Source organism: Phyllobates terribilis, unplaced genomic scaffold, assembly GCF_046119375.1.
Source record: "Phyllobates terribilis strain yellow unplaced genomic scaffold, ASM4611937v1 Scaffold_3__8_contigs__length_932513732, whole genome shotgun sequence".
Lineage (NCBI taxonomy): Eukaryota > Metazoa > Chordata > Amphibia > Anura > Dendrobatidae > Phyllobates > Phyllobates terribilis.
The window spans coordinates 619,144,750-619,160,676 of NW_027362763.1; the positions used below are offsets into that span (position 1 = coordinate 619,144,750).

Consider the following 15,927-nt stretch of genomic DNA (forward strand, 5'->3'; position numbering starts at 1 on the left):
TGGAATCCCGATTGCTATGGAAAAAACCCAGCTACCTACACATTGTTTAGAATTTCTAGGTATCTTGATAAATTCTTAAAGAATGGAATGTAGCCTTCCCATGGAAAAAGTTTCTAAAATATGTAATATGTTGTCGTATTGCTTACAAAAGGACAAAGTCACACTGAAAGAGCTGCAATCCCTATTGGGATTGCTGAACTTTGCATTGAAAATTATCCCAATGGGTAGGGCTTTTTCTAGGGGTTTATATTATGATGCGACTAAAGGTTTAACCTCCCCTAGAGCTCACATTAGATTGAACAAGAGTCTTAAAGAAGACATGAGAGTATGGCTCCAATTTTTGGTTAATTTTAACGGTAAATCTTGCTGGCAGTCAGACTTTATAGATTCAGATTCTCTTTCTTTAATTATAGGTAGTAATGAACAAGGGGAATACGTAGTCCTTTTTAACAAGAATTGGTCAATAGGCTCATTTCCATGCGAGCAGTTGTTACTCAATCTCAGGAATAATAAGTTTGTTCTTGAACTTTTTTCAGTATTGGTAGCACTGGTATTATGGGGTCGGCATTTGAAGAACAAGAGGATCTTACTTCATTCCAATGATCAAGGGTTTTTGCTTGCAGTGAATACCTTTTCTTCAAAAAACAAAAAGGGCAGCCATAATTTTGAGGAGAATAGTTATTACTTGTTTAGAATTTAATATTTGGCTTAAAGCCTCATTGTCAGTCAGTAAATATGAATTAATTCTCAATGCGCTCTCTCACCGGCAGTGGCCCCTTTTTCATCATCTGGTGCCGGAGGCCGACGTAGAAGGGACGCCTTGCCCAGCGTGCCTTTGCAGCTTGACTGCAGAGTAATTCCATACTTTATCGAGAAGTCGTTGTCCGAAAGAACATGGGCCGATTACTCGGCTGCATGGTATCATTGGGTTAATTTTTGCGCAAAAAATAACCTGGTTTATTATGAGTCTAAAATAGATGCTACCTTACAATTTACTGAATCCCTAATTAAAAAGGGTTTATCTTATTCTGCAGTTAATAAAGAATTGGCAGGTGTGTCATTCTTTTTTAAATTGGCAGGTAAATCACCATTCAGTAATTTTTTTCCCATCAAACAATTACTAAAGGGTTACAGGAAGTTTAATGCAAAACCAGATGAGCGTCGTCCGATTACTTTGGATCTATTAAGAAATCTATGTTTGGCGCTAAAATCTGTTTGCAAAAACAAGTTTGAAACTTGATTATTTAAATCAGCATTTTCTCTTGCATTTTTTGCAGCTCTGAGGATAGGTGAATTAGTTTCTTCATCCAAATCTAGTCCTTCTGGGCATCATTTTAAGGATATTTTAATACGGGACTCTCAGATTAATTTATTCATACGTAAATTAAAGACAGATCAACTAGGTCGGGGAGTGTCGGTGAGTCTAAATTCCATTTTATATAAAGAAATATGCCCGGTAGGTAATTTGAAGAAATGGTACCTTATTAGACCCATTGGATTAGGCCCGTTATTTATTCATGCCAATGGTGAATTTGTAACAAAATTCCAGTTCAATGCCGTTTTAAAGAAATGTCTTTGTTTGCTTGGATTAGAAACTTGTAGAATTTCATCCCACTCTTTTTGGATCGGAGCAGCTACAGAAACAGCTCGTTTAGGGCTGAGTGACGAAAAAATTATGCGAATTGGCAGATGGGAATCAAACAGGTTCAAACTCTATGTTAGGCCGAATTTAGCATTTTAAGTAATAGTGTTTATCTGTTTATTCTTTCAGGTCCAGTTATTGTTTGGATAGTCGGTCACTCTTTTGTTCACTGGGCAATGGTTCGAGCTATTTAAAGGCCATATACTATGAATGTTTCTTTTAATCCTGATTTAGTTCAAATTTTTTGGCACAGTGTTAGAGGTCTGAAGTGGAAAGCCTTAGTTTCGGAAATCCAGAAGTTAGCAGTTAGTTGTCCTGCACCTCATCTCCTTATTGTTCATGCCGGTGGGAATGACATTGGAAAAAAACGTACTTTGGACTTATTGTTAGTTATGAAAAGTGATTTTTCTTTTCTTAAAATATGTTTTCCTAAGACGTCTTTTGTTTTTTCTGAAATAATTCCGAGACTTTTGTGGTCCAGGCCAAGCCTAAGCTTTATGGAAAAGATCCGTAAAAGAGTAAACAAAGGAATGGAAAATTTTATGCATTTACTGAATGGTTTTTCTTTCAGGCATAGAGATTTAGAAGGATTTATTATCGGTATGTACAGAAAAGACTGGGTATTTTTGTCTGAAACAGGCTTAGACATTTTTAACCTCGACCTGCAAACGATTATCGAAAAATGCCTGTGATGTGGTGGGGGGGGCATGCCTCTTCAAGGCCTGGCCATTTGGGAAAATTGCCTAGCTAAGCTGGGTGGATTAGCTTATTTATATGGTTTTAAATTAATATTTATTTGATATTTATTGAGTTGGTATCTTTGTTAATTGATTAAACCTCATGATACTCATAATAAACATCACGGCCTGTTTTATCCATTCATATTGTGTTGTTTTTATTTATTTATAAGAATTATGGCATGGGCTTTGTGTTACCATGTGACGCGAGTCTCAAAAGAGGAGAGAAGAGACTAATATTACTGAAATAAATATTATGTAAGTACTACTTACTGGATAAATAGAGGGAGGCCAAACGATCCAAACTCAAGTCATAACCGCTGCAGAAACGCTTAAAAAACGCTTGGTAGAAGGTCTGCCATGTTCCCTAATGATAATCCGCATGTGCTGTGCACATGTTGCAGAAATTTCCGCTGCGGATTATCATTGCGAAAAAAAACGCAGCACTACCAATTATTTTGCGGAAGTGCTGCATTTTCGCCGCCATTGACTTGCATTGGAACGCTTGGATTCCGCATCACTGTATATGTAGATGCACATTCCATGAGTTCTAATGTGCGGACGGTACCTGGGTGTGGAGGACAGGAGACTCTCCTCCGGACCCGGGTACCATAGAACCTGTAAAAAAAGAATAAAATAAAAAATAAATGTTATATTTACCTTCTGACGGCCCCCGCTGCGCTCGTCCTCCCTTGCCGGCAGATCGCGGTGGACTGAAGGACCTGCGCTGACGTCATAGTCATGTGATGGGTCACGCGACCGCTGACGTCGGCAGGTCCTTCAGTGTACTGCGATCTGCCAGCAGCCAGGAAGGAGTGAAGCAAGACACCGGGGGCCATCGGAAGGTAAGTATAGATTTTTTTTTTAACCATTCTTTGGGGTCACACTATATAAATCCATGCCGGTTGCATGGATTTATATAGTGTAACCAAGTTGTCAAGCACTTTCCAAGTGATGCTAAAATCGCTTGGAAAGCGCTTGTCAACCCGCATGCGGAAATGCATGTGAAGAACGCTTCACATCTGCATGTCCCTGGCAGGAAAAACACATGTACAATCCGCATGGGTTTTTTCTGCCTGGGAGATGCAGAAACGCTCAGGAAAAATCCGGAGCATTTCTGCATCATGGGCACATAGCCTAAGGGAAAATTAGTCAGGCTGAGTCAGGCACAGAGCACAGAGAGATCAGTCCTACACAGTCAATGGCAAGTGTACAATTAACACTGGGTGAAGGAGCTAGCATGCTTAAGTAGAAGACTAATCAAGGGAAGTGAACACAGATGATTGCAGAACCAACACAGATGATTGCAGAACCGACCCAGCAAAACCAAAACAGACTGACAGCCTCCACACAATAGTAACATAGCAGACAAGGAAAGTGTGGAGACTGTGACAGTACCCCCTCTTCAAGGGAGGGGCCACCGGACCCCCAAGTCTCCCAGGAAACCGCCGATGAAAGGCCCAGACCAACCGATCAGCCCTCACAGAATGAGCCGGAACCCAGGACCGTTCTTTGGGTCCATACCCCTTCCAATGTACAAGATATTGAAGGGAATTCCAGACCAAACGGGAATCAATCATCTTTTGTACCTCATACTCTAAGCTTCCCTCAATATACACCGGAGGAGGCGGGGGCGAGGGAGACAGAACAGGGGGAATAAACTCCTTCAACAAAGACTGGTGGAACACATTAGGAATACGGAAAGACTAATGGAGTCGTAATCGGAAGGAAACCGGATTGACCACCTCCAGAATCTCATATGGACCAATGAATCTAGGACCCAACTTCAGCGAGGGCATCTTTAATCTAATATTCTTAGAGAATAGCCATACCTTATCTCCCACCTTGAAGGCAGCACCTGACGAGCGTCTCCTATCGGCCTTTTGTTTCTGCCGATGCTGAGCCACCCCAATATTCTTTTTAACCTCCCTCCAGACATCCTCCAACTCTTGAACGGTTACATCTACCCCAGGACACCCAGAACTTATCCTGGAGAACTCACCGAAATGAGGATGAAACCCATAATTACAGAAAAAAGGCGAGGTCCCTGTGTACTGATTAACCCAACTGTTAAAGGCAAACTCAGCCAGAGGAAGAAAGGGTGACCAATTCTCCTGCTGATCGGCGACAAAACATCTTAAAATTTGTTTCAAAGACGGATTCGTCCTTTCGGTCTGACCGTTAGTTTCAGGATGATAAGCAGAGGAAAAGGACTAATCAATCCCCAACCTTCTGCAGAAAGCCCTCCAAAATCTAGAGATGAATTGTACTCCCCTATCAGATACAATATTAAGAGGAATGCCATGCAATCGTACCACATGAGTAATAAACAGTTTGGAGAGAGTCTCAGAATTGGGTAACCCAGATAATGGAACGAAGTGAGCCTGTTTGCTGAATTGATCGACTATCACCCAAATAGCAGTCATCCCCCCAGACAAAGGTAAATCGGAAATGAAATCGATGGACAAATGAGTCCATGGTCTTTCTGGGATGGGCAAAGGAGCCAATTCCCCAGCCGGCCGGCAATGTTGCACTTTGGCGCGTGCACAAGTTTCACAAGCAGACACAAAATTTTTAATGTCCCTATGCATAGCAGACCACCAAAAGAGTCTAGCAACTGCCTTCTGGGTGGCAGTAACTCCAGGATGACCACTTAACACAGAATCATGGAATTCTTGCAAAAGGCGTAATCTGAGATACACAGGGACAAACAACTTGCATTCAAGAATATTGGAAGGAGCCAAGGACTGAGCAGTACAGATTTCCGCTTACAGCTCAGAGGACACCATGGCCACAACTATACCCTGAGGAAGAATGGAGGAAGGAGGCTCCGGAGGAGACACAGAATCAAGGCTACGAGACAGGGCATCCGCCCTCACGTTCTTAGACTCAGGTCTGAACGTAATAGAAAAATTAAATCTTGAAAAAAATAAAGACCATCTGGACTGTCTAGGTGTCAACGGCTTAGCAGATTCGATATACGCTAGATTCTTGTGATCTGTCATCACGGTGACCAGATGAACGGCTCCTTCCAAAAAATGCCTCCATTCTTCAAAAGCCAATTTGACAGAAAGTAACTCTCGATTAGCCACATCATAGTTTCTTTCAGCAGGAGAAAATTTCTTAGAGAATAAGGCACATTGTCGCAGATTATAGTCTTAGAACCTTGAGACAATACAGCCCCCACCCCAACCTCAGAAGCATCCACCTCCACAATGAACGGCCTCTGGAGGTCTGGTTGAACAAGTACAGGAGAAGGCATAAAACATTTCTTCAAGTTATCAAAAGCCCTGACTGCTTCTCACGACCAAACATTTAGCTCCGCCCCTTTGCGAGTGAGGTCCGTAAGAGGCTTGACGATCTGAGAAAAACCTTTAATAAATTTTCTGTAATAATTTGCGAACCCTAAAAAGCGCTGCAGAGCCTTAAGGTCGCTGGATTGAAACCAATCAATGAAGGCCTGAACCTTCCCAGGATCCATCTTAAACCCGGAGGATGACACAATAAAGCCCAAGAATGATATTTCTTGAACAGAAAAGGTACATTTTTCAATCTTGGCGAACAAACAATTATCTCTTAACCTTTGCAGAACCAAACCGACATGTTTATAATGAATATCCAGATCAAGTGAAAAAATTAGAATATCATCTAAATAAACCACAATAAATCTCCCAATATAATCAGAGAGAATATCATTCATAAAATTCTGAAAGACCGTGGGTGCATTTATTAGCCCAAAAGGCATGACGAGGTTTTCAAAAAGACCTTCAGAGGTTAAAAACGCTGTCTTCCACTCATCACTCGCACGAATACGTATCAGATTATATGCCCCTCTGAGATCCAGTTTGGAAAACCATTTGGCCCCCGAAAGCTGATTATATAGATCGGGGATAAGTGGAAGCGGATAAGTATTTTTAACCGCTATCTTGTTTAATTCTCGGAAATCGAGGCAGGAATGGAGACCTCCATGTTTTTTTTTAACAAAAAAGAATCCGGCGGCAACCGGCGATGAGGAAGGACGAATATGACCTTTCCGTAAACTTTCGTTAATATAAGCCTTCATGGCTGCCCGCTCAGGGCCAGACAAGTTATACAAGTGAGCTTTGGGTAATTTGGCATTATGAATGAGACTAATAGCACAGTTATATGGACGGTGAGGAGGTAAGATCTCAGACTCTATTTCCGAAAAAACATCTCCGAAGTCCTTCAGGTATTCCGGAAGACCCTCCAGACTAATGGAGCAAGCATGCACAGATTTAAGACATCTTTCAAGACAATGAGGGCCCCATTTAACAATATCTTTCTGATACCAGTCAATGATCGGATTATGCATGCGCAGCCAAGGAAGACCCAACACAATCAGGTAAATTGTCCAAGACATAACAGGAGATTAATTCTGTATGAAGTGACCCCACCTTGAGTGTGAACTCCACCGTAACTAACTGAACCAGATTTTTTAGCAATGGTTTTCTATCAATAGCCACGATTTGAATAGAGTCTTCTAGCTTAACTGTCCCTAATCCTAACTTCTGAACAAGTCCCGAATCAATGAAATTAGCCGCGGATCCACAGTCAATAAAGGCAAATGTTGACAGACATTTATTGGAGGAGTAAAAGGGTACCTGTAAGTCTGGGTGACCTCCTCGACAATCACCCAGACCTAGGCGTTTCCCGACGGCTTATTCGTTGCAGGTCGTGCCAGGCAATCCTTTAAAAGATGTCCAGCTTGGCCACAATACAGACAAAGTCCAAGTTCCAGACGGCGTCTCCTCTCCTTAACCCTTGAGCTGGCAGCTCCAACCTCCATAGGTTCTACCTCAGGTAAACGACCCGGGCCCGGTGGATAAAATGGAACCTCTTGTTGAACCTTCCGTCTCTCCCGCATCCTCCGATCCATGCGGATAGCCTGGGCCATGGCCTCCACCAAACAACAAGGTCGAGCATGCAGAGCCAGAGCATCCTTTAGAGACTCCGAAAGACCCCTGAGGAATCGGCACCTGAGAGCCGCATCATTCCAGAGAACCTCAGTAGACCACTGACAAAACTCAGAACAATAGTCTTCCGCTGTGTGGTTCCCCTGTGTCAGGTTCATGTTCCTTGTCTCTGCCACCTTGACCCTGTCAGGTTCATCATAGATCTGTCCTAAAGCGTCAAAGAAAGAGTTCACGGAAGGACGTTCAGGAGCAAAAAGGGGTAGAGAGAATGCCCAAGTCTGGAGACCACCCCCACAGAAGTGACATTATAATTCCCACCCGCTGTGACTCAATGCCTGATGACCGAGGGCACAGGGTAAACAATAATTTACAACTCTCTTTGAAAATTCTGAACTGATCTTTCTCCACCGAAAATTTGTCAGGGAGTACTATAGCCGGTTCAGGGGGGCTCAAAGATACGTCAGATGGTTCAGAAGTCATGTCAGAGGTCGGAGAGGAAAGATTCGGAGGAGCAGTAAACGTACCAGGAATCTGGTCTTGTAACTGAGCCTGTGACGATACCAGTTTGTGTTGTTCCAAGGCCGGATCCAGAACTGAGTCAGATTCGCCACCTGATCACAAAGTATGTAATGGATCCATAGGAGGGAAAAAGAAAAATTAACGATCAATTGTAATGTGACGCACGTCACTACCGAAATAACAGTCTCAAAAGAGGAGAGAAGAGACTAATAATACTGAAATAAATATTATGTAAGTACTACTTACTGGATAAATAGAGGGAGGTCAAACGATCCAAAGTCAAGTCCAGGAAAATGGCGCAGTACAACAAGGAGAAGTCAGAGATGTAATCCACTACACAAGCCGGGGTCAGGAAAACCAGAAAGACAAGGCAGTACACAGGTAGCATACAAAAGAGTAGTCAGATAACAGGTAAGGGAAAAATAGTCAGGCTAGGTCAGGCACAGGGCACAGAGAGATCATTCCTACACAGGCAATAGCAAGTGTACAACTGACACTGGGTGAAGGAGCTAGAATGCTTAAGTAGAAGACTAATCAAGGGAAGTGAACACAGATGATTGCAGAACCTACCCAGCAAAACCAAAACAGACTGACAGCCTCCGCACAATAGTAACATAGCAGACAAGGAAAGTGTGGAGACCGTGACATAATGACAACTTATTCAATATGATGACCTAATGTTATCAAATTCTGTCGTACCTCTGGGTTCAAAATGTACACTATACCCCTTGATAAAATCCTTGAGGGGTCTAGTTTCCAAAATGGAGTCAATTGTTGCAGGTTTCCACTATTTAGGCACATCAGGGGCTCCCGAAAAGCAACATGGCTTCCGCTTGATTCCAGACAATTTTGCGTTCTAAAAGTCACACAGTGCTCCTTCCCTTCTGAACCCTGATGTGCGACCAAACAGTGTATTTTCCCCACATATGGGGTATTGGGGTACTGAGGAGAAATTGCACAACAGTTTTCAGGTTCCATTTTCTCCTCTTACCCTTGTGAAAATAAAAAAATTGGGGCTAAAAGACCATTTTTGTGGAAAAAGTTAGATTTTTTTATTTTCACGGCTCCATGTTATAAACTTCTGTGAAGCACCTGGGGGTTAAGGGTGCTCACCACACATCTAGATAAGTTCCCTGAGGGGTCTAGTTTCCAAAATGGTGTCACTAGTGGGGGTTTTCCACTGTTTAGGCACATCAGGGGCACATACGCTAATTATTCAAGCAAATTTTACAATCAAACAGTCAAATGGCGCTCCTTCCCTTCCGAACCCTGCCGTACGCCCAAGCACTGGTTTTCCCCCACATATGGGGTATCGACTTACTCAGGAGAGATTGCACAATAAGTTGCATGGTGCAATTTCTCCTGTTACCCTTATGAAAATGCAAAACTGGGGGCTGAAAACACATTTTTGTGGGAAAAATGTGAAAATTTTATTTTCACGGCTCCATGTTATAAATTTCTGTGAAGCACTTGGGGGTTCAAGGTGCTCACCACACATCTAGATAAGTTCCCTGAGGGCTCTAGTTTCCAAAATGGTATCACTTATGGGGGCATTTCCACTGTTTAGGCACATCAGGGGCTCTCTAAACGCAACATGATGTCCGCTAATTATTCAAGCAAATTTTACATTCAAAAAGTCAAATGGCGCTCCTTCCCTTCTGAGCCCTGCCATGTGCCCAAACAGTGTTTTTTCCCCACGTATGGGGTATCTGCGTACTCAAGGGAAATTGCACAACAAATTTTGGGGTCTATTTTTTCCTGTTACCTCTGCAAAAATAAAAAAAATTGGGTCTAAAGTAACATTTTTGTGAAAAAAGTTAAATGTTCATTTTTTTCTCCCCCATTCCAAAAATTCCTGTGAAGCACCTGAAGGGTTAATAAACTTCTTGAATGTGGTTTTGAGCACCTTGAGGGGTGCAATTTTAGAATGGTGTCACTTTTGGGTATTTTTTGTCATACAGGCCCCTCAAAGTCACTTCAAATGTGATGTGGTCCCTAACAAAATGTTTTTGCAAATTTTGTTGTAAAAATGAGAAATCACTGGTCAACTTTTAACCCTTAAAGCTCCCTAATAAAAAAATGTTGGTTCCAAAACTGTGCTGATGTAAAGTAGACATGTGGGAAATGTTATTTATTAACTATTTTGTGTGATATATCTCTCTGATTTAAGGGCATAAAAATTCAAATTTTGAAAATTGAGAAATTTTTTGCCAAATTTCCGATTTTTTCACAAATAAACGCAAGTGATATTGAAGAAATTTTACCACTATCATGAAGTACAATATGTCATGAAAAAACAATCTCAGAATCAGTGGGATCCGTTGAAGCGTTCCAGAGTAATTACCTCATAAAGTGACAGTGGTCAGATTTATAAAAATTGGCCCGGTCATTAACGTGCAAACCACCCTCGGGGTAAAGGGGTTAAACCCTAAGATGAGGGATCAAAGGTTATATGCCATAGGAGCTGATGTATCAGAAACAGACCCAATAGTTTCTACATCAAAGTTCAGAATAATACTAAACCAAGATCCAAGGAAGGTATGCCAGAAAGCACCATAATAGAATCCATAGGACCCATAGTTAGATTTTCTAACCTAACTTATGAAGATAAACTAGCTCTAGAGACAGGCTATGAGGAGAAGAAAGAATGGTTAGAATGGCTTAAATATGCTGCAAAAAGCCTTAAAAAATTAAATTGTATAGCTTGTGCAACAGCCAGACCAGAGTTAAGAACTGGTTCTTTTCCTCTCAATGATCAGTAAGACCTGGAAGGAATACAGTGTATAATTAAGTTATATAGTAAGACTTATGCCCCCTCAAAAACGGAAGGAAAATGCAAAACGTTATCATTTTTATTTCCCCCACTTGAGAAACCAGATATCCCACCACAGGTGATTGCTTATCCTGGTAACTATACTTATTTTAGTCTTCCAGGGCATGGCACGACTTCGGTGAGCTCCAAGATAACTTTTGTAGGGAACGAATCAATGTCTTCAGACTACCCTGAGAGCGGATATATGGTGGTTATGCGGTGATAAAAGGATAAGAGCCAGATTACCACATGGTTCCTGAGGAGATTGTGCGGTGGTCCAGCTAATCATGCCGTTCCACCTGTTGTCAACAGGGACATGGCCAAAGGTATGTAGTGGAAAGAGAATGAAGCGTGAAACCCCCCAAGGATCCATTGATTCTAGTGTCTACATAGATGACATTGGAGTTCCCAGGGGCGTGCCCAACGTATACAAGGCTGGGAACCAGGTAGCAGCCGAGTGGGAATACATAATTTGGTGGGTGACTATAAATAAGAATGTAGATTGGAATAATTACATATATTACAACCAGCAGAGATTTGTTAATTATATCCAAAACACAGTTAAAGGGATAGCTGAGAAATTAGGACCAACTTTTCTCATGGCCTAGCAGAATAGAATGGCACTAGAAATGCTTTTAGTAGAAAAAGGAGGTGTATGTAAAATGTTTGGAGGATTTTGTTGCACCTTTATCCCTAATAATACAGCTCCTAATGGAAGTATTTGCACAGCTCTTGATGGACTGACTGCCCTATCTAATGAGTTAGCTGAAAACTATGGATATGATGATATATTTACTTCCTGGATTGAGGGATAGTTTGGGAAATGGTTCGGATTATTCACTTCTGCTTTGATATCTCCTGCTATCGTGACTAGTATTCTGATCATTTGTGGATGCTGTGCTATTCCGTGCATTAGAGGACTTGTTCAAAGACTGATTGACACTGCTATAGCAAAAACAATGTATCAAGGAATAGAAACTTTGGAATCCAATGAAGGAATGGAAACTTTGGAACACTATGATAATGATCCCGAATATAATACTCTCCCTTGAGATTACTAAGACTCTGTTATATGAAGAGCTTCTGTGAAATCTGTCAAAGGAAAACTAACGCTCCGATATTTACAGATAAATGATTTATTACAAGATGAGGGAATGTTATAATTGCAATAAAGTCTTTGCTTATTTTAATATTCATTGATATATTAAACTTATAAAAGGCATTTATATCTCTTAGAAATAAGACATACATCAGGGTTGTAATGTTAAACTTTGTGATTTATTGCTGACTTCCTTTCTAGCTCATAAAGAGGTGTCTGCACTTACTTTCTCTTGGTATATGCTTGCGATCAGACTATATGACCTTCATATCATAGCTACATTTCTATTTTTATAACTCTGTAACTTTACAGAACTAGAATTATTGTTAGGACACACCTTTATCTTTATCTATTTAAACTTGATGAAATGACGTTAAGGTAGACATTTTGATTATGCTGAGAACTTGTTAGCTGTCATTTTGTCTCCATGCTGGAATGATCAATAAATAACAAATTATCTTACGAATTCAGGAGTGGACGATTTCTAATTGGAAAGGGAGAAAACTCCACTGACGGTGTACATGTCTGCATATGTAAAGGATGAGGGGACAGCCTGGGCCCTGTGTTGTAAACCTATATTTCTCTGCCGTATTTGTGCATCATGAATCATGGTATGTGTTAAAAGGGCCCACTGAGACTTTTTCGCTGGGGGCCACAAAATCCCTGGAACCGGACCTGAGCATGGCCAGTACCCTGTGAATGCTGGATGGGAGGCCTGTGAAACTCCTTACTTCCTGGCATTCCCAGCTCTTCTGATTAGCCAGGTTGGTGCAACATCATAATTGCAGCATGACTCAAACATGACGTTGCACCAGCACGGCTAATCAAGAGAAGAGTCTGGAGTTCTGGGAGGTTAGGAGGTTCACAGGCCTCCAGTCCAGTAGCCACAGATTACTGATCTGGCCGAAGCACACAAGTCCCGTGATTCTCCAATCTCTAATAATCATAACTCATATCTTGTGTACTCTAATAAACACCATTCGCGTATTATGGCAACATATACGATCATAATGCTTCATTGGTATGTGAACATTCTATCAGATCCCTATTAGATGCTGGGTGGGCAACCAGTCGAGACTTGAGTGATTAGGCTGTCAGAAGTCAGTTTCTGATTTATTGGAATGTTAAGTGTTAAAGGAAGCCTACTTGCATATAGGGCTGGGGTCTATTGAGACTAGTTACCTAGTGATCTAGCTATCCTAGGCTTCTGAAAGACAGAAGCAATAAAAAATGTAAAGAAAAATAGAAGCAATGCCATATTATTGGAATTACCTTCCTCCAGAGAAGTTGGCATTTGTGCAAAAAAGGGACCAGGTTAGTGGTGGCAACCACCAAACTTACCTACAAGAAGGTCAATAGTATCGTGCCTCACTGGCACAACCCTAAGGGGGATTCTACCTAACAGCATTATTGTTTGGCTCTAACCTGACGTACTAACAATGTAGAGCTTTTATATTTCCTTTTTTCCAATATTAGCCTATTATAGCTAACAGCTGCAACGAATTGCTGAGCCGGGCTGTAGCTGACAGGTTTATGAACATTTGAACATAATATTTTGGCCACATTTTATTGCAATTGAACAAATGTTTTTGATTGATGCCATTGGAGCTGGTGAGTCCCAAGGTAACTTCCCCCACAGGCCTGAATTCTGGACTAGTAGAAACAGTTGGATGGCTCAGCATATGTTAGCACATGCCTCAAGTGAGCAGATTACAATGAGCACACAAAGCCAGGAGCACAAACCCCAGACAGCACCATGCCAACGGGTAGAAGACACAGTCTACAGCCTCGGGCACGTCACCATCCATACATACAGTTCATTCTCTGCAGTTGCTGGTCCTGGCAGCCATGCCTGTTGGAAGTAGTGCACATATATCTGAGCAAGCAATATGACAGAAGACCCCATTACTGCGGTCTTCTTGAGAGCAGAGCTGTGCCCCCCAACATGGAGCAGCCCACACAAACTCCTCTGGCCCTGGTCTGCAGCATCTGGTGTCTCATGACCTCATAATGTTTCTCTTTCTACAGCTTCCTATCACAATAGAAACAAACCAAAGATGTTCCTAAAACATAAACTACAAATTTGCTGAATGTATTCGAAGCATGTTGGGTTTACACCGAAATATGGAAAAACTTTTCAAACACTATTTTACTGTTATAAAAAGTGCAAGCGACATTGAAAAGCAAATGTCCATAAATCCTTACATTAGAACATTGGCAAACACAGACAAAAAAGGCCCCTGTGCATGAACAATATATGGGCCCTTTGCAGCCCAAGAGCTCCTAAAATTGCAAAATTGTACCTGCTTTGGAGGTAGAAATGGACCCCCTTACCTCTTGGGCCCCTGTGCAGCCGCACAGGTTGCACCAATGGTATGTCCCCCCGGCATTAGAAGGTGTAAACCAAGACGAAACTGCCCTCTAACCTTGTGCTGCTTCCACATGATGCCCAGGGGCTTCATCTCGTGCTTGGCATGCTTGCCCTCCTGCAGACACTGGTAGCACACCGGGCTCCGGCAGTTCAGGCAGTACATGCTGTAGTTCTCCAGCTCATGGTCAGCACAGGTGGGGAACTTGCGGGTCACGGTGGGCGGCCCCGGGGCCGCAGCGGCTGCTTTGTGGCTGGTGCTGGTGGACGGGGCGACTAGCTGAGACGGAGGGACTAGCTGGGACGGAGGGACTAGCCGGTGTTTAGCAAAGGGTCCTCTAGTAGGGTGACATTTCTTCTGACAGGAAGAGCAATAGAGGACATCGCACTGCTCACACATGACTGCGGCCTCTGACGGGTTGGTATCGCACAGCTGACACCTGGCACTGGGGGCACCCCCTGCAGACGCCTCTGCCGCGCAGTGGTCTTGGCTGTCTTGTACGGCGCCACGCTCGTGTTGGTATCTCTGGACTATAGTCTCCAGCAGTCGGTTGCGTTGGAAGCCCCTCAGCCCCCTCTCATCCAAGGATGCACTGCGATGGCACTGGGGGCAGGTGATGGAGGAGTAGCTACAGATGCTGGCGTGCAGCCCTCGGGATGAGGCCCCAGAAGAGGCGGCCAGTGCTGGGGCTGAAGGTAGCACTCGCACTCCATTGGGGGACTTCAGGCTCGGCGTGTAGGAGCCGTAGCCGCTGTCTGTCTCGCTGTGCAGGCTCATCTTATCCAGGTGGTCCGGATAGTCATACTCTGCCCCCATAAGCAACATGGGGCGAGCGGCGTGAGGGAGATGCTCGCTCTCCGGGGTCTGCACTACGATGGTGCGGGCACAGGGCAGGCAGATGTTATGGGAGCAGGGCAGGATCAGGGGCTCCCGAAAGAAAGAGCCACACACAGGGCATTTCAGCTCTTCCTCCATTGCTCGTGTCTGTCTTCGCTTCCTCTCAGTCACTGACGTGTCATGCGAGGTTGGCGCAGAGTCCTTGCAGGAGCAGCGAAACCAGGGACTAGGAAGAGCAAACCGCACTGGATGGGAAATCACTGTCTGGATGAAAGCCGCACGGTGAGGCGAGGATGGAGAAGACGCATGGGCAGCTGGCGAGGATGGAGAAGACGCATGGGCAGCTGGCGAGGATGGAGAAATGGGATTAGTGGTGAGATGAAGACGACATGATGGGACGAAAAGGATCCAGAATGCTATGGCTGCCACATGCAGGGTCTGCAGGGTAAGGCGGGGGGCTGCAGGGTGCAGCGACTCCCTTGTTCTTCGCTACACGCCTCCTGGGCTGCTCTACAGACAGAATGGACGCGGCTTCAGCACCACACTCCGGGGAACAGCGCCTTAGTCACCTTGCTTCTGCCAGGAGCTGCCAGGCTGCCCGATCTGCGAGGGTAACCTCACCAACCCATCCAACCGGCCACTGATGAGTACAGCTGTTGTGATTTGGCTGGCAGGACAGATGAGGAAAGGAGAGAAAGAAGGAGGGATCTTGCCAGGGGAAGGAAAATAAAGAGGAGGAGGGGGAGCAAGAATGAATGGCTGCTAGCAAAGAAGTCAAGGCTTGCTACAAATATTACACAGGAAATATGGATTTGTCCCCAGTTACAAACAGCTGGCTAGATCTGTCTCAGGCTTTCATGGGCACCATGAGTAATACAGTGCCATATGGTAATATTTTTCGCTGCCAATATAATGGGAATTACAGCCAACATAAGGTGAAGATGAAATAAAGGAAGATTTATCAATAGGAGCAATATT

General features: G+C 43.4%; 1 protein-coding gene across 2 annotated transcripts in view; it reads right to left on the bottom strand.

Moving 5' to 3' along the window:
- TRIM67 (tripartite motif containing 67) overlaps positions 1-15,677 on the bottom strand; it is a 508,762-nt gene extending 493,085 nt beyond the window's left edge. The window contains exon 1 of one of the 2 annotated variants that reach the window (XM_073671505.1): positions 14,170-15,677. In XM_073671505.1, the coding sequence (XP_073527606.1) occupies positions 14,170-15,087 (918 nt within the window). In that variant the 5' untranslated portion in view covers positions 15,088-15,677. The remainder of the gene's footprint in view (positions 1-14,169) is intronic. The other variant, XM_073671504.1, reaches the window with a different exon arrangement.
- Between the last annotated feature and the right edge of the window lie 250 nt (positions 15,678-15,927).